The following is a 22,655-nucleotide window of genomic DNA, read 5'->3' on the forward strand; positions in this document are numbered from 1 at the left end:
GTGGCAGTTCTATGTGAGAGAGTCGGTTACTTTGCTTGCAGTGGCTATTGCTCTAGTCACATAAATAATTTCATGACTATAATCCAGTTAGAAGTCTGTTCACCTCTTTAGCCTTGTAACACAGCAGCCGTGATCGTGAGCCGGCCGGCACAATACCACGACCTCGGAACTGGAGCAGCTAAATGGAACTCATCCATAGCTAATGTTATTATTCCTACTTGTGCTTTTTATACTGTGTCATGTCACAAAGTAGTCCTTTTGTATGAGGGTGGAGGAGGAGGAATAGGTCAAAACCTGGGGACAAACGCTAATAGTATCTGCATGACTAGACACAACTGGAGTACCTCCGATCCAGGCGACGGTCTGCCTGACCAGGAGGCTCGTTTGGTACAGCAGTGGGAAGAGTTGAGAGGAATGTGTAACAGGAAAAGCAATCCCTAGACATGTGTGGTAGTAAGAGGTGATAAGTTTGCGAATGGAGGCCTTGACATTCCTCTCTCCTCTTGACTGTCCTTTAGCCTCAGTCGGACGGGGCGCCAGGAGCTCTCCTCTCTCTCAGGGAGTGCTTTGCCCTCTGCTCTGGCCTATTCTGCTCTGCCCTTCCCTGCCCAGCGATGCCTGCGTCTGGTATTTTTAGCCATTGTTACCATTTTTCTCCTCTCTCTGCCTCTTGACATTTCCTTCCGCTCACCCTCTCTTTTCTCTCTGGCTCTCTTTTGACCTGCAGTTCGTTCTTTTAGCGGCTTCCTCCTCTGCTGTGGCTTTTCTTTTCACTGGCTCGTTTTTTTTTCTCTAGAGCTTTTTTTTTTTGTTTTTTGTATTTCTATGGTCCTTTATGCTCTCTTTCCTCTGGTGATTTCTGCCCTTGAGCTCTGCCTGAGTGAATGGCTGAGTGCTCCTTGACTTGGCCTCTGGTGAACCAGACCGTGATCCAGTGGGCTGACAGGTAGGGCCTGCCACTCCTCTGCTCCTGAAGTGGAGGTTAACAGCGGGATCACGGTCCTCTCTGCAGCTCGAACATTTGCACTGTGGATATAAGCTGTAGTGCTTTTCATCTGTAATGAACAGAATTCACAGTAAGGTGGACAGGAGGATGTAGTGCTGAAGAGTAAACATTCAGTCTGGTTTCAGCAGGTGCTCTGAGAGAATACAGCAAAAAGAGATAATCAAGAAAATGATGTTGCGTTTCACTCAAACAGTTTTTTCCCGGCGGCCTGGTTCTGTTCGTAGGCAAGGCACCAATTGATGTTGTCGATTTGTGTTATTTAGGAAGTGACACAGCCAATTGCAGCCAGTGATGTTTGCTTCCGCTTGTCCTAATCGCTGTTTAATCAGCAGCGCAGCGGTAGGGATGCTGTTTAATCAAGCATTCTGCTGGAGCCGCTGTTGAAAGCACACCACCGGCGTCCAGAGGAATTGCGTTTCAAAAGCCGTAAACAGTCGCACCGCGCTCCCGCTTTCCCAAAAAGCCTCCACGTAAACTCGCCCGCCCAGTTCCCTGCTGACACAGCTGCAGGCTGCTCAGCAACTGTGAGGGAGATGATTCACCGAACTGATTCATATTGTGGTGAAACACACGCTAACTCACGCATACACACGCACACACACACGCACAGTAACTTTGTTTATTACCAGCAACCAGGTGAGCCAAGTAATAGTTCACACATAACCTCTTATGAAAACACAAAGTGTAGTTTTTACACGGCTCTTTGGATCACATGGAGTTCAATGAGGTTTTTTAGCACTTAATTAGCTTTTTGCAACTTTGCAAAAAGTTCCAAGTATTTCAGTTCAAGTATTCAAATTCAAATTTGAGAATTTGAATTTGTCATTCTTTTATTAGTGGCAATAGCTGACAAATCAATGTTACTGTGTATTCCTGAAGCTCTGTATTGTTGTTCACTTGGCATTGTATCATGTATCATGTATGTTTGTAATACTTGAATATGGTAATGTGTAGTGTGGTGATTGGTCACTAGACCAAGAAGTAAGCTATTTAGCACACATACACCTGTATAATTATCACACATGCGAGTGAACCTGAAGAAGCTGGAATGTGAAAAGCTCTGTTCGCTCCGTTCGCTTGATTTTAAAACAATATTACTGTTGAGCTCTGTTGATAAAGTAATAAATGAATTAATTAATCACCTCAGCAGTATATTCCTTATTCATATTAACAATTGCACTTTCTTCTTTGTGTTTTTATCGCAGGATCTGAAAAAGCCGTTTGACAAAGCTTGGAAGGACTACGAAACAAAAGTGTAAGAAACTAATCACACAGCACTCAATTTACAGCTCTCTTGTGTAAATGTAACAATTTGTTTCAGTTACTTGTTTTAAATAGTGCAACTTGCTGATGTAATTCCTAAAATCATCATCACTAGTTGTAATTCAGTCAGTTCAGGAGTTCAGACTAGTTTTATTTAGTCAGTCTCAGTCACGTATGTGAGGCAACATGTTAAATTGAAATGTGCAGTCTGTGTCATGTCTGTGTCTGACATGTGATGACTAACCGCTCTCCCCCTCTAACCTCCCCTTGTGATTATCTGTCAACACATTCGTGATAATGTAAATAACCGCTCACTGTCGCCTCTCCACCATCTCACTGACGCTCCATTGTGATTGTGCATGCAAAGTACACATGACTTTTTATAGCACTTTCATATATCTTTCAAGCTGCAAAGGACATTCTTTACTGAAAGGGTAATCCATCTTCTCTCCAAACCGTTTCAATCGGACAGTACGGACTTTGTACTGACACTGAGTTCAGCCGGATGTGACTGTTTCTCTCTGTCCCGACTTTTTCTCATTATTTGACTCTATTGACGGCAAACTGCGGCCGTCAATAGAGTCCAGTTTTCTGCCTGATTGGAAAACCACCCAAACTTATCCCGCCGCCTTTCGTTATCAGTCATCCTCTGGTCTACTCCGATCTCTCTGCTGTCGCGGTGACATTTTGTTTTCATAACACAAGCACAGAGAGAGATGAAATTAGATATTCAGTATTGATTTCTCTAATTTGGTTTGCGAGCAATTTGCATCCGACACCCAAGTCTGACTTTTGTTTACAGTCTCCAAACTGGAGATAACCTCACTTTGAATGCTGCCAAGGAAGGAAGTGCTTAATCTTTAATGTTATGACTCAAAGCAGCCGTCTTTTTTCCCAAACTTAAAAATGCAGAATGTGTACAGAAGAATCAAACATGGAGCATCTTTCTGGTGAATCACTTCCTGAAGTGGCAGCATTGAAAGTGAGTGGATTCTCAGTCTCATCATCAGTCGTACTGTGAGTTTGGCTGGCAGCCAAACAGCCTGGCTAACATGTGTCTCTATTAGCTGCAGCCCTGACGATGCTGTAACGCTGTCGGGGCTGAAGATTCATGTGCTGACAAAGGCCGGCAGTGTCCTCACAATGAAATCAAATTTGGCACGTTCACATCGACCAAATGGCAAGTTTACAACCAAAACGAAAAGCTGCTGGTACTCACTGTTGTCATCCATCAGGTTGTGTGTTGTTTTTTTCCCCTCAAACCCTGATGATGACAAACTGCATGTCAAAGGTAGCATTTGTTTCGCAGTAGCGACAATTTGCTACAATAGACAACCTCAGAGAACATGCCAGGTTTTGTTTTATTCCTTCCAGACTGCCGACAATACCAATAAATATTAACAATGCAACTGTAGCCCAATGAGCCTCAGACAAGGACGAGGTGTGCAAATGAACCCAGAATACTTTGCATGAGAAACACCTGATTATTTATTATGCAACAGGAAGAGGGAGGAAGGAATTTATATATTTTTCCTCATACCTTCCTTTCTTTAAGTGGTTTAACATCACGATCACAATATGAAGGTTGTACCATGACCATTAAAAGAATAGTTAGACAGTGAGTTTCACAAACAGCCGTGCTTGTTTTCTGGAGGAAAGTTAGATGAGAAAGTCATTACCCCTGTAGCCAGAAGACAGAGAACGGATAACAGTTCATTTCTGTTTTATTTAATCCTAAAGAGTAGTTGGTTGTGATAGAATATCTGAAAAGCTGGCTCAGTCAAGCAGTCACACCACACTTCATCTTTCCTCCTTTTATTTTAAGAATAGCTTCTTTTGTGTATAATTACTTAATATTTTTGTCTGAAGTTGTACTGAGCCACGCTGTAGTTTGTGTAGATCACACAGCTGAAGATCAGGGAGCTGACTTCTGTCCAGATGCACATGAAACAGCTGTCAAACAGCCAGCAGTCACCAGCTCCGACACGCTCCTTCCCGTCTCTCTGGTAGAGAACAAACTGCTGCATCCTTTTTGCAGGGGATATGCTGTCATAAAAAAAACAGCATATAAAAAAAGAATGCCCTTTTGCATGGACTCGTGCATCCCTTCCTTATTGTGACGCGTGTTCCTGATTGCCTGTGGGAGATACTGTATGTGTAGTCAACGGTGTTTGTGAAAAATCAGCCCTGGGTTCTGACTGTCAGGCAACACAGACCTAAAATGGTCCAGATACTCAATGTCACATAACCGAAATACTTGGTGCACATGGAAATAGATTCCTGTTGTGGAATTTGAATCCAAAATCACAACAGTGTGACTGGATGTGGACGTCTGAGTTAAACTGTTTCCTTACTGCCTGGCATCTGCTTCCCATTTCCCTCTGCTTTGTGGACCAGCCTCATATATTATCAGTAAGAAATAACAGGTGTTGGCTAAGTTTTTCAAATATTGTCTGTGTTATTTGAAGTTCACAGGGAAAATCTTGTGTGTTCACTAGATATTTTACAATAAGTAAAATCTGTTTCCTATGCATCTGAATAGTTTCTTCACCATGCCTCCCTATGAAAGAGCATGTGTTTTTGGATAACTGTATGACTTTCATCTGTAATATTTCACTGCTCTCCCAAAGAGTCCCTTCATCAGACAACAACAGGGCTGATTTTTCACAACGCTAAGCTTTCTGTGCGTTTTGCGGTGCTGTCGTGGATGTGCGTGCTCTTTGACTCCTGTGATGTCACTTTCTGACAGCACCAAGATTGAGAAGGAGAAGAAGGAGCACGCGAGGCAGCACGGGATGATCAGGACGGAGATTAGCGGGGCAGAGATCGCCGAAGAGATGGAGAAAGAGAGGAGATTCTTCCAGCTGCAGATGTGTGAGGTTAGTTCGGCTGATCCGTGTTTTTTCAGATTAATAATGAATGAAAAGTAAATAAATGCACGATAACACATGAAAACTGCAGCTTCAACATATTACAAAACACTTTAAAATCAAAGGTCCTGCAAAAATCATACATTAAGGTTGAGTCATTCAAAATGCAACCCATTACATTTTAGTATAGTATGTTTCTGTTCTGTCTGCAACTTTTCTATGCTTTACTTTAATTAAGCTTCACTTGAAAGCTGCCGATCCTTACTTGTGTGGAGATATGAGATGAAAGGGACGTATATGTTTAAGATGGAGCTTGCGTTGCCTCTGCCTCTGACTGAACCTGGTCTCACTGGATCTGTATTCAATCTTCGCAGTATCTTCTCAAAGTCAACGAGATCAAAATCAAGAAGGGGGTCGACCTGCTGCAGAATCTCATTAAGTACTTCCACGCACAGTGCAAGTAAGACATCAAAATGTGAAAAAAGTTGTTTCTTGCAGAGTTCGAAAATTGATTCTGATGTGCCGCTTGTTCAGTTTCTTTCAGGACGGTCTGAAAGCTGTGGACAACCTGAAGCCTTCCATAGAGAAACTGGCCACAGATCTGCACACAGTGAGAACCCCAGAAGCTCTGTTTACTTCACTCTCACATTTTTTCCCTCCTCTGTGATTCACTCATTGTTTCTCCTCTCTTCTCTCTCCCGTCCCTTTTTGTTTTTCTTTTTCTCCCTCACGACAGATAAAACAGGTGCAGGATGAGGAGCGGAAGCAGCTGACTCAGTTACGAGACGTCCTCAAGTCAGCGTTACAGGTGGAGCAGAAAGAGGTAACACACACAAATGTACCGGGGGAACACACACTGCAAATCACTTATGTAGGACAAACTCAGCGTTGAGGTCCCACACCAATTAGAGATGCAGATTTCTGACTGAAAAACAAATAAATAGTTTTAATCTGTCTTGATTTTCAGTATTTCCTGTTTGCTTCTTACATGCTTTGTTTTTTTAAACATTTGAGTGGATTAAAGAGATTTTGCCGACCCCTGCCCTGAGCTTAGTGAACTTTAAATATGCAGCTGCAAAATACAGCAGCAGCTCCTGGTCTCACCTGAAGATTGTTCTCTTCTCTCCTCTGCTGCCTTCGTCTTTTGTGAAACAAGTCTAGGAGAGTAAGTGGATTTCTTGAAAAAAAACCTCTTCCTGTGTTCACGTTGGTGTCATTAAAGTTGTAGTGCTTAGATCAGCGGTTTGTCTTATTTCTGATTCATGTGTTTGTTCAATTATGACATCACCATGTTCAAATTCCTTGGTTTACTTTAGCTGAGTTGAAATTTGAATAACTGTAGTGCCAAACGCTTGAGATTATCCTGTTGGCCGTGTGTGCTTGCTGATAATGGCAGGCACACACCAATGAAATCATTCCTCGTCCTCTCTGCTTCCCGTAGTGTTTCCACACAGGAAATGACATCACTCATACAAAACATCCTGACTGTTGTTTGGTCTTTTTTTTCTTTTTTTCTTTTTTTGATGTAGCTGCTGTTATGTTGTAGTCAAACCTGAAAATCCAAACAATGAATCCATTTAATTCAGTAAAGATTAAATCTCTTAAAATTGTATCTGGTCTTCAGATCAAAATGTGATCTTTTCAGAATTACAAATGAGAACAAAATGCTAATGATGGCTTTTGGCTGCCTGCTATGACAAACCATTATGTCAGGGCTCCTTTTATTCCCACCCCTCCCTCATGTGTTAAAATCATTCACACTCACAGCAGCAGCCTTCTTTCTCATTGTCGTTCATACTTGTCCTGAAATTCTCCTTAATCAGCTATTGCGTAATTTTCAATATTTTAGTAAAAGGTCAGTTTTTCATCTCTGTTCTCTTCTGTCTGTGTCTCTGTGTGTTTGTTTTCCCAGGATTCTCAGGTGCGGCAGAGCACCACCTACAGCCTGCACCAGCCACAGGGCAACAAGGAGCACGGCACAGAGCGCAGTGGCTACCTCTACAAGAAAAGTGACGGGTAAGTTTGTTTTTTAATTAACTGTGTACAAAGATCAGATGTAACTTTGCAGTTGAATGTGTGTATAAATTTCATTTGTCCTTAGTGATAAATTTGGGTTTTTTATGTCATCTGAATAATGCAATCCCATTTATTTACTTGATTAAAGCAGAAGTAAGTGATATTTGTGTTAATATAAGTCTTAAATAGTTATATCTTCCGACAGCAATCACTTACATAGAGTGTTTGGACCGAAACACGGGTCTGTCTGTCGCTCTGCTCTGAATCGAGGAGAAAACATTTATCGTATCCTACAGTTTTTATCCAATGAGGAGAGAGAACGGCATGCAGGGCTGTGTGTGCAGCCAAGGAACGCCGTGAATGTGGCGACGTAGGGACGAGGACTGTTATGGTGCGTTCAAGGAAACTCGTAACTCCTGTTTTTCCGACCTGTGAAGTTGTATCAGTTTGATCTGGTACGAGTTCACCGGTCGGAAGTTACGAGTGGCCGTTATAGTGACTTTCACAGGTAAAACAGGTCGGAAAAACACGAGTGGGTTGCCTGAAACGCTACAAAGTCGTAAGTTGTGACTTGAAGCTGTAATTTACGATTTCAAAAACCTGCCTGGAACGCAGCATTAGCGAAAACGACCGGATCGCTCACTTCTGCTTTAATAGTTTAGTTATTTAGTCTATCAGTGTCAAAAATAGGGAAAAATACCCATGATATTTTCTCTTATTGTATACAAATGTGTACAATAAGCTACATATGTTTAGTTTGCTCTCATAAATGATTATGGAAATATTCACATGGGAAAAAACAAACAGATTTTAAATGCTTACTTAATACTCAATACCTAAATACAGTGCTTCACTCATTTTAACTTAAAGGGATAGTTCACCCTAGAATGATATTTCGCTCATTATCTACTCACCCTCATGTTGACTAAGGGCTGGAAGAAGTTTCAGAGTCCTCCGTGGCTTCTCTGAGTTACAGGGGGTCTCGGCATAGCAGTGCATGTCCAAATAACGGTTGCAAAGGGACACCGGAGCTCTTCGTAAAAAAACACACACAAAAAAACATCCAAATACCTCCATGATGCTCGTATGTAATGTCCGTCTTGTGCTGAAGCCCCAAATTGCGTAATTGTCCCGAAAAAAATTAAATAAGTCTATATTTTAAGCTTGTTTGTAGCGGAAGCTTCTCGAAGCTCCTCTTCCTGGTCCGTCCAAATCTCGCGTGATTTGCGCCGGCGTCAGCATGCGTAATTGCGGTTACTGCGAATCACGCGAGATTTGGACGGACCAGGAAGAGGAGCTTCGAGAAGCTTCCGCTACAAACAAGCTTAAAATATAGACTTATTTAATTTTTTTCGGGACAATTACGCAATTTGGGGCTTCAGCACAAGACGGACATTACATACGAGCATCATGGAGGTATTTGGATGTTTTTTTGTGTGTGTTTTTTTACGAAGAGCTCCGGTGTCCCTTTGCAACCGTTATATGGACATGCACTGCTACACCAAGACCCCCTGTAACTCAGAGAAGGGACGGAGGACTCTGAAACTTCTTCTAGCCCTTAGTCAACATGAGGGTGAGTAGATAATGAGCGAAATATCATTCTAGGGTGAACTATCCCTTTAACATAAATCAGATAAAATCAGCAAATCTTCAGGAGAATATATATTTGCTTGAAAAATTAAAACACAAATTGTTTATCAAAATCATTACAATTTCTCATTCAAGTGATTATTCAACTTATCATTTCAGCTCTAGACCAGAACCAGTGCTGCAGCATTTTTATAAGACATATGCTGCTCAGCCTGTGTCATAACTAATGCATGGGGATCCCAGTTGTAACATATGATTATTTTAAATGTATATTGACTCACTGCACAACTGAACATGTGACACTCTCATCACTGTGTCCCTCTGTGTTTTGCAGGTTGAGGAAGGTTTGGCAGAAGAGGAAGTGCACGGCGAAGAACGGATACCTCACCATCTCACACGGCACAGTAAGCAAACAGTCGCACCTTCTCCTCGCTCGTCTCTGTGCTGTGAAAACTCGACCGAACACGGGACCGGATCGGTGTGGATGGTCTGATTGAGACTCACCTTGATGCACACACACACACACAAACTAACCTCCACACATGCTTCATTTACTCTTTACCACCTTCACCCACATTAGTCTCAGCGTCCTGGCTGCCGGCCCTCTCTCCCTCGCTGGTCATTATATTCCCCCATTAGCCGTGAATGCATTACCGGCGAGCAGCGGAGATCACAGGCCGGGTTCACAAGTTAGCATTCCTCTCACATCGCTGCCTCAGCAGAGTCTCACTTAACTCTGTTTGTTCCCATATAAAGATTTAACTCTGGGCCAGTCCGGTGCTCTCGCCAACACGGTTTGTCTCACACAGAGCGGCTTATCAGATGTTTAATTTGGCTCCAGCAGCAGTCAGATACGGTTAAACATAACACGCTCACTCATTTATGCTGTTGCGTTTCTCCACCCTCCCTTCGTCTCTGTGCTTCATCTCTCTCTCTCTCTCTCTGGCAGGCGAACCGGCCGCCGGCTAAACTCAACCTGCTCACCTGCCAGGTGAAACACAATCCTGAGGAGAAGAGGAGTTTTGACCTCATATCACGTAAGTCCTTCCTTCCTTTTACCACTTCCACCACCACTTTCATTTAATAGGTCGCCTTCTTTATCTTTTTGTTTTTACTCCCTGTTGTTGGCAATTTTCCTGTTTTTTTCCCCCCCATTTTCTCTAGTCTGTTGCTCTTGCACTCAAATACCTCAGTTTAATTAGCTGAATTCTGGTAGGCAGCAGTGGCCCAACTGGAAATCAAATGTGTAACTGTGTAGCAAGTAGCAGCAAACTGTGGATGAGCTCATTTCAAAGGAATAAATCTTGACAAATTCTGCACACCTCAATTTAGGAGATGGTTGTGACCCTAGTGCAAAATAATTGTGGAAAAATACTCTACAGCTGAAATTAGTGATTAAAATAATCACTTTTTATTTTCATTAATTTTCATCAGTAATTGAATTACATTTGTGAGTATTTTGATTATTGATCGTTTTAGTCGTTTTTAAGGCTGCAAAACTTTTTTCACCATTGATATTTTATTCATTAGATGAATTAACTGAAATCAGCGGCAAATTAATTGATGATGAAAATAATAGTTGGCAACGTTTCTCGGTTTGCCATCCCAAATTAATTGATTTCTGTAACAAATGAATCAAATAGCAGTTCTGAGGTTCAACACTTTGCAGACCTTTCCCACAAAATGCTATTCAGCATTAATAGTAAAGTATTTAGGAAGAGATGGGGGCTGTGTGATGGAGAGATGTAACTTCAGCCACTGAAGAAGCAACATAATTTATGTTGCTTGGATACAGTGGTGTAAAAATACCTCGGTCTACCTGGTTATTAGTACCATAAGTGATTCACGTTCCCAACTGAAAGCAGAAACCGGAGCTACAAGTTCAGTTCAGTTGTTTTCTGTGCAGGAGTTCAGGCTCAGTCTGACCTGTCAGTACGATATTTTAATCTCTTCATCTCTGCTGCTCTGGGATTAATGCCCTCTCTCCCTCCCTCTCTTTCCTCTCCCACTTCTCTCCTCTGTTCTGCCATTCATTTATTTTATCCTTTAGACGACAGAACGTATCACTTTCAGGCCGAGGACGACCAGGACTGTCAGATGTAAGTGCCTGTTCCTTCCTTCCCTTTATATGTGTGTGTGTGTGTGTGTGTGTGTGTGTGTGTGTGTGTGTTCAGGCTTGTGCCTAAGTGCATCCTGTTTACCACCTCCACCACTTTCCACACACTTCCTACCTCACACCCAGTCAGACGCTTGGCCTTGTCTTTACCTCCCACCCCCTGCCCACTAAATGCCTTTTACTCTCACTCCCCCCATTTTTGTCCTCTCATTCCTGGCCCCGTCCCCGCCTCCCAGCCTACTTTTCCCTACTCCTCCCTCTACTTTTCCCTTCTTCTCTTTCATTATTCTGACTCTTATCTTACTCACATCTCCTGTGCGCCCCTCCCTCCCTCCTGTCTTGTCTGGTGTCGTCCCTCTTCCAGCTGGATCTCGGTGCTGCAGAACAGCAAAGAGGAGGCGTTGAATCAGGCCTTCAAAGGGGACCAGCATGTTGGCGAGAACAACATCGTGCAGGAGCTGACCAAGGCGATCCTCGGGGAAGTCAAGAGGATGACGGGAAATGACGTGTGCTGCGACTGCGGAGCCCCCAGTGAGTGACACAGATAGATGAGAAAACTGACTCCTCACAAACAATGGACAGCATGGAGTCAAAACAGATTTTATTATCGTAAAAGGATCATTTAATATATTAAATTTGATTTGTGAGAACATTTTTGACACCGAATGTTGAATTCATAATACCAGATTGTTCTTAAACACATCACAGAACTTGCTAGCCCCGTCCCATCCTGTCATTTTTCAATAGCGACTCACTGTAGCCTCCAATCTGCCCAGAAAACAAAAAGCGCTGCAATTGGTTGAAGTTCTTATCGAGTGACAGTCACCACCATTTACTCCCAGCCAGAAGCCAACTTTAAAGCTCCTTTAAATGTTGCTGTAAAAATAATATCCTTCACATGTCACTGAATATATTCTGAAGCTTTCAGTATTGATGTTCTGTTGGTTTAAGACCTGCATCCATTACACTGCAGCTGGAGCCACACCTGTATTTCAGAAGTGGAAGAGGTGTTGTTTTTTAGCACAGCAGCAGTAACTTTGAATAATATGACAGGATCAACCAGTATGTAACAGCAATTATCCACAGCTCCGTGGTTGAAATCACATTTCATTGATGGTGAGAAATCCTGGGAAAAGAGAAACATGTCACACACAAGGAGGCATCTCTCCCAGCACAATGCCAGTTCACCATGAACATCAACACCCACTTCACAGATGCCATCACAGACGACCAAGTCCTGCCACAGGTCTGTGATAATGACCTTTGCAGAGACTGACCTTGGACTGGATCACATACCTGGATGCACACTCAAGGGCTGTGCAGAGGCTTTACACTATGTGCCAAACCTGCCACCATCATACCTGTGCCAAAAAATTCCCTCAAATGATGCCTGCCCCACTGGCCTGACAGCAGTTTTAATGAAGTGCTTCAGCAGGCTGGTCAGGCAGCACATCAGATCCATCCTGTCCCGCCACCAAGTCCCATATCAGACCAACTGGTCCACTGGTGAATAGGTGACATCTGTCCTGCTCCTGGCTTGAACCCACCTGGAAGACAAGGACAATCACATTAGAAACCTGTTCAGATTTTAGCTCGACTTTCAAACCATCTCACCACAACCACAGATGGGGAAGCTGAGTTCACCAACAACACCACGGAATAAGAAAATATAATATGGAGAGGAAGGGGCTACAAACAACCTCTCCTAAAATAGGGGGATAATAAAGAGTTATGGTTATGGATCAATAATTGAACCGTTGAAACCATCAGTGACACCTGCACCACAGCTCTCACCAAAAAGATGCAGCAACACTTTCCATGTATGTTGATGGATAGAAAGGATAAATCCACTGATATATGAAATGCAATAGAAAGTTAATCTCGACACTCTGAAACAAACAGAAATGAGTTGCTGCCTGGAAAAAAAAGGGAAACTATTCACAAGTTTGTTCGGTTGCATAGGGAAAGTATTATGAGTGATTTGTGTGCATAGTTATGAACTAAAGCAAAACTAGTGAAACTACTGCAAAACCACCGGTATGGTCCCTAAACTCCTCAATTTAGAAAATGAGAAATCTCTCGCAAACTGGATCGTCTTCATTTATGGAGATTTACTGTTCACTCAAATCGTTTATTTTTAATTTTTCTCCAGTCCTGCCCGCAGCATTTTAATGAGCTCTATATGACATACACTTACAGCCAGATATACAGTGTATCTAGGCCAGACTTACAGTTTGGCTCTCTCGCTTCCTCTGACATTGTCTGATAGTAAACCCTCCAGACAGTTATTACATTTCCAGAGTCCACCGCTTTCCACAAGGAAACATCAAAGCTGGCTCACATGCTCAAGAAATGACTTCTTGCTTTACTGCTTTTTGCTCAAGGACAGCATGTCACACACAGTAATTTCTCCCTCTTTTCCCTGACGTGTCTTTTCTCTTCCCCCCCTTTTTTTGTCGACTCTCTCTCAGACCCGACGTGGCTGTCCACCAACCTGGGCATCCTCACCTGTATTGAATGTTCGGGGATCCACAGGGAGCTGGGAGTCCACTACTCCAGGATCCAGTCCCTCACTCTGGATGTACTCAGCACCTCAGAGCTCTTGGTAAATCACTTTAGGCGCCTGGTCTTCTCGCTCAATCCCCTCACTTCCCCTGTTTTTCCTGAAAGTTTGCGTCATCCTGTTGTGTTGATTTTTCCATAGAAGTCTTTCTGGAGATTTTGAGGGCAGGATAAAATTCAGGGCAAGGCGGGATGAGGGGGAAAGAGGGGGACAGTAAATCAAGACAGGAGGTGAAAGTGAGGGTGAGGAAGGTGAAGAGCATCACTCTTGGCCTTGTGTTCCCCCTCTCCGACGCCCCTGGAAAACCTCCCCACTCTAAATAGCTGAGATTTTGTTTGGCTTTTCTAATGACGGTTTGGTGAAGAGATTTACTGCCCCTGGGACAGTCGGGATTAAATGCTTGCAGTCATGATTGCTTGGTGTTAAGACGTCGTCATGTTGGCCACAGTTAGACGGGTGGTGTGCAGTTCATGAAGCTCCACGTACATAGAGTCTGCACTGCATCCTGATGGAGGAGCGAGTTGAACTGGTGACTTTTAAAACTAATGAATGTGGTGCAGAAAATTACATATAACTAGTTTTAATGTGTGTGTGTGTGTGTGTGTGTGTGTGCTCGCTCCACAGCTGGCCAAGAATGTGGGGAATGCAGGCTTTAATGAAATCATGGAGGCTTGTTTGAGTGCTGAAAATGTGGTGAAACCCAACCCAGCCAGTGACATGTAAGTCCACCCTTCATCTCTCTCCACCTCCTCCCTTCTTACATTGATACCGCTCTTCCTCTGCCTGTCTCATTTTACACTCTGCCACAGCCCACCGACACATCTAATCTTATTGATTACCAGTTCTTTTTTTCTAAACAGTATGACTGGCAAATGAGCAAACTCACCCAGCTTTCTATTGATTACATATTTTAGCTACGACACTTTTCACATTGCAAAAGGGTCATGTGACGTTAAACCTAACACAGTGCACAGCTGTTCAAATGGTGCCCGTGTGTCACGTGTCAAACAAAGCGCAGGAGCCACTGATAGACATAACAAGAGGAGCATTAAGCAGTGGTGGTGTTTGCTTTTCTGCACCTGTTCCTCTTAACAGGGCTCTTATTTATTTTTCTCAAATAAAACAGAATGGATTTTAGGCAGAATTTCAAATTTTGTGTTATAATATGTGTTATTTTGGATCTGCCACATTATTGATACCCTGCTAACACAATGTAGCTTCTCTCCCTCATTAAAATATCCACCATGGGAGGAGATAAGCTTCAGGTGTATTTTAATGTCATACATTATTGAATGAAGAACAAAATATTATATTTTTATGCTGTTTCTTGCATCTTTAAACTTACAATGGCACTTGATTAAGGACTGAAAGGGCAATCAATTGATCACAAGAAATCAAATTTAGTGTGTTTTCTATTTTTGATTTAACTGCACGATCACACATACATGATGCAGTCTTATCTACCTGCTGTAAGTGAACACCTCCGTCCTCCACACGTCTTCCACCAGGCAGGCGAGGAAAGACTTCATCACGGCCAAATACACAGAGAAGCGCTTCGCCAGGAAGAAATGTCCCGATGCGACGTCGCGGCTCCACACGCTGTGCGACGCAGTGAAGGCTCGAGACATTTTCTCCCTCATCCAGGTCTACGCCGAGGGAGTGGACCTCATGGAGCCCATACCTCTGGCCAACGGACACGTCAGTACACATTAATGCTCGACATTTAAATTTTAATAGTTTTTCCAGGGGTTTTACTTCTAAGTCATAATAGTTTCATAATAAGAGTCTTTATTGCTTCTGACTTTCTTCCATGACTCTATACTAGCACCTCATTTTATACTGTATATAGTATACTACCAGGAGTTAGGTGCAAACGTTTTATCTTTTGATTTCAGGAACAAGGGGAGACGGCTCTTCATCTTGCAGTCAGGCTGGTGGACAGAACGTCTCTTCACATCGTCGACTTCCTCACTCAGAACAGGTTAATTAACACACAAGCGCTCATGCTTCACTCCAGATGTATTTTACTGACAGAATGTGAAAAGCAGGAAGGGATATTGGCGGTCCACTCGACTTTGCAAACAACACTGGAAACACCACCATAACGAAGACTCATGCAACTGAAATGCAAATTTAAGAGCTGCTTTTTAAGTTTGCTTATTGACAGAGGTTATTGGAATGAACTTTTTCTCCATTTTCAGTCCTTCTTTCGATTGAAAGGATTTAAGTATTTATTTGCCTCTTCTGTCTGTTCCCTCTTCTATAGGGCTCTGTTCTCATTTATACTTGATTCAAACCTTCATAATTATTCTGCTTATTACATAGCTGCAGAAATAAATATGGATAAGGCCTGCTCTTTTTTTGTTGTTGGAGGACATTACATATTCAGTATAGATGCTAGACAGAAGAGGTGCTTCGTGCCTGTATTGTTGTGATTGAAAGTTTTCCTCCGTCTGTGTCCCCTGACAGTTTGAATCTGGATAAGCAGACAGCCAAAGGCAGCACAGCGCTGCACTACTGCTGCCTGACTGACAACAGCGAGTGTCTGAAACTACTGCTGCGGGGCAAGGCCTCCATAGAGATCGGTGAGGAAACACAGCAGCAGTGAACAGGATGGCCATGGTGCATTCACTGTTCACCTCCCCCTCCCCCCTTTTCTTGTCTTTTTCTTTTCTTACACCTGGATGCAGCTGCGCCATTTATTCATCAGTCCATCACAAATTTATGGGTGATGGGTAGGTAGCTAGTCTCTAAGCAGTGAGTTAATACTATGTTTGGCTCCTCTGTTACTGTCTCAGCTAATAAATACTTAAATTGTAGAAAAATCGACATAAAAATGGATAATGTGTGTTTCAGTTAGTATTATAATTAAGAGTGAGACCAGAATACTTTTCAACAACCATTTGAAATTTGAGGTATCATATCATTTTTATGTTTTTGAAGAGCACTTTCACCATTATGTTATTAGTAGATAGATTTTATGAACCCTTTTTACCCTTAAATCTAAACTGCTCATCAGTTATCCAGCATTAGCTCAGTGAGCTGCGCGATTAGCCAGCTGTGGCAGTTAATAACTAACTAAAAATGCTTAACTGATAACAATTCATACCTAAACTTTGAATACATCTGCATATTAATACTCAAGCATTTGTATTACAGTGTTGTAGCTTTACTTTAACTGAGGCAGAAGGTTCCTCCACCGTTGTCTCACACTAATTCTTAATGCCCCTCATCCTCTCACTCTCACACAAACACCTCTTGGTCCAAGTCCATCAGGTTCGGTTCCCAGGCGTGCAAGTTTTACCAAAAGACCGTGGCAACTCTTTCTCACACCACTAATCTCTCTGCTTCGCTCTGACATCAACAACACAACCAGATAATGGATAGATAGAGAAGTAGGACAGAGAGACCAGAGAGCTGTTCAGTGTGGGAAACAGTCTAATTACACATTTCTCAAGTCACAGTGAAAAGGGGATTAAAGAAAATGGGCTGAGTCTTTGTGCTCATGTGGCATGTGGATACAACAGTGATTATATGTTTCTGTTGTTTTCCCTTTCAGCTAATGAGGCTGGGGAAACACCACTGGATATCGCCCGCAGGCTCAAACACCTACAGTGTGAGGAGCTGGTGAGCTCACTATGTTTAGACACGGCTTATTCCTGCAAACATATCGCTCCCAGAAACTGTGTCACTCATCCATGTTTGCATGTATGTGGATTTGTTTGTGTGTATAGTTGAACCAGGCTTTGGCAGGGAAATTCAACGCCCACGTCCACGTCGAGTATGAATGGTGTCTGCAGCACGAAGACTTGGATGAGAGCGACGAAGATCTGGATGAGAAGGTGAGTGAGATTTGTGTGAGAGAACGAATGGTAATACAGTATTTATGAAGAGATTTATAGAGTTAAGCAAGTGCTGCACGAATGGTTAAGAAAACAAGATTTAGGATTTTAAAAAAAGGAAAAATACTGCAGCTCATGGAGGCAAGTTGAGGCCTTAAAAAAGGATTGCCTTTGATACGCCGGTGCATATTCTCATTTGTCCAGGTCATAGTATTTCAAAGGATTTTAAATCGAAAGCAACTGGACTTAGTTTTTTGTCTAGGAAGACGTTTCACCTCTCATCATGAACTACATGAACTGATGAAGCCTCTTGGATGAGAGGTGAAACTAAGTCCAGTTGCTTTCGATTTAACCTCCTTTGAAATGCATTTGATACATTTTTCAGTGAAACTGGAAATGTTTGCCAGTTTAGACAAAACATGATTTTAGAAGATCTCCGTTTAGGATTTCCAAAGAGGCTCAGTACAGGATGAGAAAAAACTAACTAACTAATTGGTTTGTTAAACAGTTTTAATCAGTCACATTCAAATTTTTGAACAAATCTTTTTATAACTGCTATTTTTTATAGGATAACCTGTTATTGGGTTATTCCAGTAATTGAATACACATCTATAAATGTATAATGATTCATTTAGTGGACTTGCTGAATAATTACAATCATGACTGTTGGTAAGTAATGGTGAAAAAAAACAAAAAAAAGTACAAGATTCAGAACCAGGCCAAATCATCATCATACAAGACGGACGTATGGCAGCAGACTAAAGCGATCAAATCTGACGAACCACATCTGACCTGTTACATTTTCACGTCATGTAATCACAATGTCACATCCTCACATGCACACTGTAGCTGTGTGTCCTCACTGACCCTCTGCTGCCCCTCCAGCCCAGCCCTCATCGGAGAGACGAGCGTCCGGTCAGCTGTTACACCCCGAGCAGCAACTCCAACCTGGGCCCCGGAGGCCGCGACGCCATCAGCCTCACCAAGGACAAACAGCGCGCCTACATGCCCAACCTGGTTAACAACGAGACCTACGGCACCATCCTCAGCAGCAACTCGCCTCAGCCCGCCGGCAACACCTCTGCTCCACCGCTGCCCCCGAGGAACCTGGGTAATGGCAGACACGGCGCTATCAGCAATTGGCGGCGAAAATAGCAGTCCAGCTAAATCTGATAACCTTAGTCTGACCTCTTTGTCCTTTGGAAATGACATGATATTTCTGAAATGTGCCCAAGAGGAACAGCCTCACTGACGAAGAAGGTCTCATTTCTGCACGTGTGTGTGCGGTTGGCATGGCCTGAATGTTAATTACTCTGTGATTTGTGAGTGACATTTTGACCTGTTTTAACACCACAGATGTCTCTGGGTACAGAAGCAGAGAAAAGTCACATTGCAGACAGATGGCACGGCTGCTTTTCCAGAGAGTTGTCGACCTCTTTACAAGGGGAAATTGGCCCTGCATGTTCAAATGATCTCAAATCAAAAGGGCGTGTTTTCTTTCCATGCAGAAAAGAAGTGGTTTTGGGATGTCACTTTTTAACTTCATATAAAAAGACAGGTGCTTAAAAAGCTCTGATATTGATTGATTGATCTACAGTCTTTTAGTCTGTATTTATGCTGCCAAAAAAACAACCTCACTGTAGTTCTTTAGGGTAACCGGCTTGTGACAAGTCGGCCACAGTCAGTCTTTAACAACATTAGCGGCTGCCTGGAGAGCTGCCAAGAGAGCGGAGCAGAAACAACCAGCTGTGCTGCCCACCTCACCTCGCCGCAGCCCCCAGCCTCCACATTCTGCACATTCCCTCTCCCCATTAAATGTCGCTCTCAATTACGCTCAAATGGAAACAACTTTTAAAGTGGACGCTGGTCTTGGCAAAGTGCAGTGCATTCTCTCTTAATAATCTCCTCTCTCTCTCTCTCTCAGCTCAGTTGTCCGGTCTGGGAGGGATCGGTCAGTCTCCAGTGTCCAGTGGCTGGAAACCTGGTGGTATAGACATGGTGGGGCGACAGAGGTCATCTTCAGACCCCCCCAACATGCACCCCCCTGTTCCCCCGATGAGACTTACCTCAACTGGAGGTATGGATGGACAGACCTCCGACATTACTTCCCTCTCCAGCTGGACCTTTTCCAAAGCGAAAGTGGTCGTAGATTCAAAGTCATTCCTCTGTTTATGTCTGAGGAATTAAAGAGGAACTATGCAAGATTTGCAACTTAATTAAACACCCTTGGAGTAATTGTAGTGGTTAGATTACTTCTTACAAGGAGAATGGGGGCTTGCAGGGTGCAACAGTGACAAAATATGCACCCCGAAACTGTAGGGAGAGCTCGGTAGAGGAAAAAAAGTCGACCAAAATCAAATCAAATCAAAACCAAAACAGCAAAAAAAGGGACTGACTTGCATAGTTCCTCTTTGACTGTGTGTCATAAAAGAGAAGCATGTGATTATGCTTTTAGTTTATTAATGAGTTGGACCAGCAGTCAGGTAGGTGCTGTGTTTGAGTTTTGTCTATTGAGGAAGTTTGATTTTATATGAATTTGCCAAAATGATAATAATTCATAAAGATATAATTACCCAGTAACCCGTACAAAGGGTCCTTGTATAAGAATGTGAGTGAATGCAGAATGTACTTGATTGTGTAGACTGATGCTACATGTCTGAGGACAGAGAGAGATACTGGGTATAGGACAATGTCAAACAGATTAAAGTAAGCGAGGTGTGTTGCTGTGTGTCCCAGGTCTGTGTCCTCCTGTGTCAAAGATGGAAGCTATGAGCCTACAGTCCAAGTCAAACCAGGGACCACTGGGGTCCAGAGCGGTGCCGCCCAAATCCCCTGGAGGGTAAGAAAATTAAACCTAAACTAACACAGTGTTTCAGATGTGAGCTGTATCATTAATGAAATGTTGCCACGTACACAATCGTGGCTAGGGTGAGTTCAGTGGTATCGCCCCAGCAGCTTCATCAGCTTATAGTGGAAGACAGCAGTTTCAGATAATTCAATACACATACCCGGGAACATCATGCGGTAGCCCCGGGCTGTGTATCTGTCTGATGTGAACACTTGTCTTGTAATGCGCTGTTTGTTTCCCCAAGAGAAACGAGCCTGCATGTCTGCTGCTCGGCCGCTTCATTAGCTCCCAGGCTAAAGCTCAGTGACGAGACAAACGAGCAGTAACTCTCCTTCACAGTTGCTCTTTTGTCTTTTTCCCTCCCTCATGGCTGCCAGAGCTGCAATAAATCTGCCACGAAGAGTCTTTGAGAGCTGCACGGCTTTTCTTTTTGACTGCTGTGTCTTCATGTGACTTTGTTGTCGATGATGATGATGATGATGATGCATTTTTCACATTCCTCTGTTTTCCAGCAACGATAAGAGCTTCAGCAGAGGCCCTCTAAACCGAACACAGTCTATCGAAAGACCAAGTGAGTAAATAGATAAGAGAGGTGAAACGTCCGCCTCGTCCTAATCTGTGATGTTCCAGTGTCCGCAAAGTTACGCACATGTTGTTTTGCTATCTGTCAGATCCTGTTTCTTGTGTGGAAACGTGGAAAGTTAAGTTGTCGTTGCGTGACATAATTTCCTCTTCCTGTTCCAGCTAAGGAAGTGCCAGGATGCCCCCAGAACTCCATAGGTCAGTCTCTGCCTCCAGCGCCCATGCCGAGGAAGGCCTACCCGGTGAGTCGCTCGTTCTTCCTCTCAACATCATCCAGATATCACGGCGTGAAGTGCTTATTCATTCATACGACTCAACTGAATCATTGGCCGCTGGTTTAACAAGTCATGGTTTGTTCTGTTATTAGTGTTGTGTAATTCCCTCCTGTCCAGCGGTGACCTATTGTCTCAGTGTTTCCAGTGTCCACTTGGGCTGTAAATTTCCTTCCTGGACTCTTCCAGTTTTTGTGGAGAAGCAGTTTTTAGTAGCTCTGGTTTTTTTTTGGGGGGGGGGGGGGGGGGATTTTAAAGTTGGAGAGGAAGGTTAATATTTTCTTAAACAATAACTAGGCCATTTATTTTAGTTTGTCAGCATGTGCAGAACATTAAGATTACAGCAGCCTTTTCTTTGTCTTTGTTTTGTGCCTCTTTGTCTCAGAGCTCGTGCTGCACCAGTTCCATCTTATCATGCATTATGGATGAATCAGTGGTTGTTAAACTCTTATGCTCCCTAAATAAAAATACAGTTTTCTCTCTGCGAATCAAAAAATAATTTAGAAAAATACAAAGAAAAAACAAAAGAGACAGGGACAGAAGGAGAAGATATGACTTTGACTGTGTGAAGCGTGTTTGGTTCATTGTGTCTCTTCTTTCAGAAACAGAGGCCGAAGCGAGTGAAAGCCATCTACAACTGTGTAGCCGACAACCCAGACGAGCTGACCTTCTCTGAGGGGGAGGTGATCGTGGTGGACGGAGAGGAGGACCAGGAGTGGTGGGTCAGTATCTCTCCAGACAGCAGCAGACACTCACTGTGGTTTTACAGTTGTTGTTGTGTTTTTTTTTCTTTTTTACATTTCGGATGCTTGCGTATGATCTTAGATTAAAGCACAAAGAGCTCCCAGTTCATCTCATGTCCCACTCTTGCTCTGTTTTCACCATGTGGATGTGCTCAGTAACCATGGAGACTAAAAGCAAAGAAGCCATGACCTCACTCTGGCCGCTTCAACCCCCTCACCACCCCCCCAAAATCTCCTCCTTCTCCTCGTCCTCCTCCTCTTTTTCCGCCTGCTGCTGCTTCCTCTGTGGAGCCCCTTGTGTGAACGTCGACCAGCTGCAACTTGTTTTCCTCCGGGCCACCTCTGCAGATATGACCGTATTTAGTCACTCACTGTGTCTGCAAGGACCCGAAAGTCCCCCGAGGTTCCCACTACGCTTCCTCTCTGTCCTGCCGTCAGACCAGTTATTACTCGTTTAGCGTCTCCGATATTGACATGAAAGCTCAGTGATGATGAGGCAACACAAACAGGATGAGCTCAGCTGCAGCGAGTGTCACTCACTGTGGCACGTTGGTGAAATTGTGAAATTCTCATAGCTGGGAAGTTAGCGGGTTGTGTGACTCAAGCTGTAAAGTTTCATTTTGAGATTCTTCCCCAAAAATATTAAAAAAAGAGAATCAATCTAAATGAAAGAAGGATGTTTTCCTGTTTTTCAGTCAAATGTTGATCAGACTGGTTCATCTCTTCATAACACCATTGCTTATTCTGTTTTACTTTTAACCTTGTACAGAAATTTTGTGAAGCACCAACATGTCTTAGCCTTTTCTTTTTCAGGTATAGAAGATGTTAAAAAATTACTTAAAGGGACATAATAAGTACTGTCTTCTCTTGAGGTAAAAGAAAAGTCATTTTAAATGTGTTACAGAGATAGTTTTTGTGATTTAGCATCATTTAGTAGGTCCACT

At 43.1% G+C, this 22,655-nt stretch overlaps 1 protein-coding gene across 1 annotated transcript in view; it reads left to right on the forward strand.

Moving 5' to 3' along the window:
• The window catches only part of asap2a (ArfGAP with SH3 domain, ankyrin repeat and PH domain 2a), a 57,773-nt gene that overhangs the window by 32,402 nt on the left and 2,716 nt on the right, over positions 1-22,655 (forward strand). The window contains exons 5-27 of the mRNA XM_085766894.1: positions 2,212-2,261; positions 5,019-5,148; positions 5,514-5,599; positions 5,674-5,749; positions 5,876-5,962; positions 7,052-7,155; positions 9,080-9,149; positions 9,695-9,782; positions 10,796-10,844; positions 11,226-11,392; positions 13,333-13,466; positions 14,049-14,143; positions 14,933-15,122; positions 15,320-15,405; positions 15,894-16,009; positions 16,984-17,051; positions 17,159-17,266; positions 18,152-18,377; positions 19,191-19,343; positions 20,003-20,105; positions 20,627-20,685; positions 20,859-20,938; positions 21,571-21,690. Of these exons, the coding sequence (XP_085623020.1) occupies positions 2,212-2,261; positions 5,019-5,148; positions 5,514-5,599; positions 5,674-5,749; positions 5,876-5,962; positions 7,052-7,155; positions 9,080-9,149; positions 9,695-9,782; positions 10,796-10,844; positions 11,226-11,392; positions 13,333-13,466; positions 14,049-14,143; positions 14,933-15,122; positions 15,320-15,405; positions 15,894-16,009; positions 16,984-17,051; positions 17,159-17,266; positions 18,152-18,377; positions 19,191-19,343; positions 20,003-20,105; positions 20,627-20,685; positions 20,859-20,938; positions 21,571-21,690 (2,445 nt within the window). The remainder of the gene's footprint in view (positions 1-2,211; positions 2,262-5,018; positions 5,149-5,513; positions 5,600-5,673; positions 5,750-5,875; positions 5,963-7,051; positions 7,156-9,079; positions 9,150-9,694; positions 9,783-10,795; positions 10,845-11,225; positions 11,393-13,332; positions 13,467-14,048; positions 14,144-14,932; positions 15,123-15,319; positions 15,406-15,893; positions 16,010-16,983; positions 17,052-17,158; positions 17,267-18,151; positions 18,378-19,190; positions 19,344-20,002; positions 20,106-20,626; positions 20,686-20,858; positions 20,939-21,570; positions 21,691-22,655) is intronic.

This window comes from Trachurus japonicus, chromosome 22, assembly GCF_045865225.1.
Source record: "Trachurus japonicus isolate A0001 chromosome 22, Traja_1.0".
NCBI classification, from domain to species: Eukaryota; Metazoa; Chordata; class Actinopteri; order Carangiformes; family Carangidae; genus Trachurus; species Trachurus japonicus.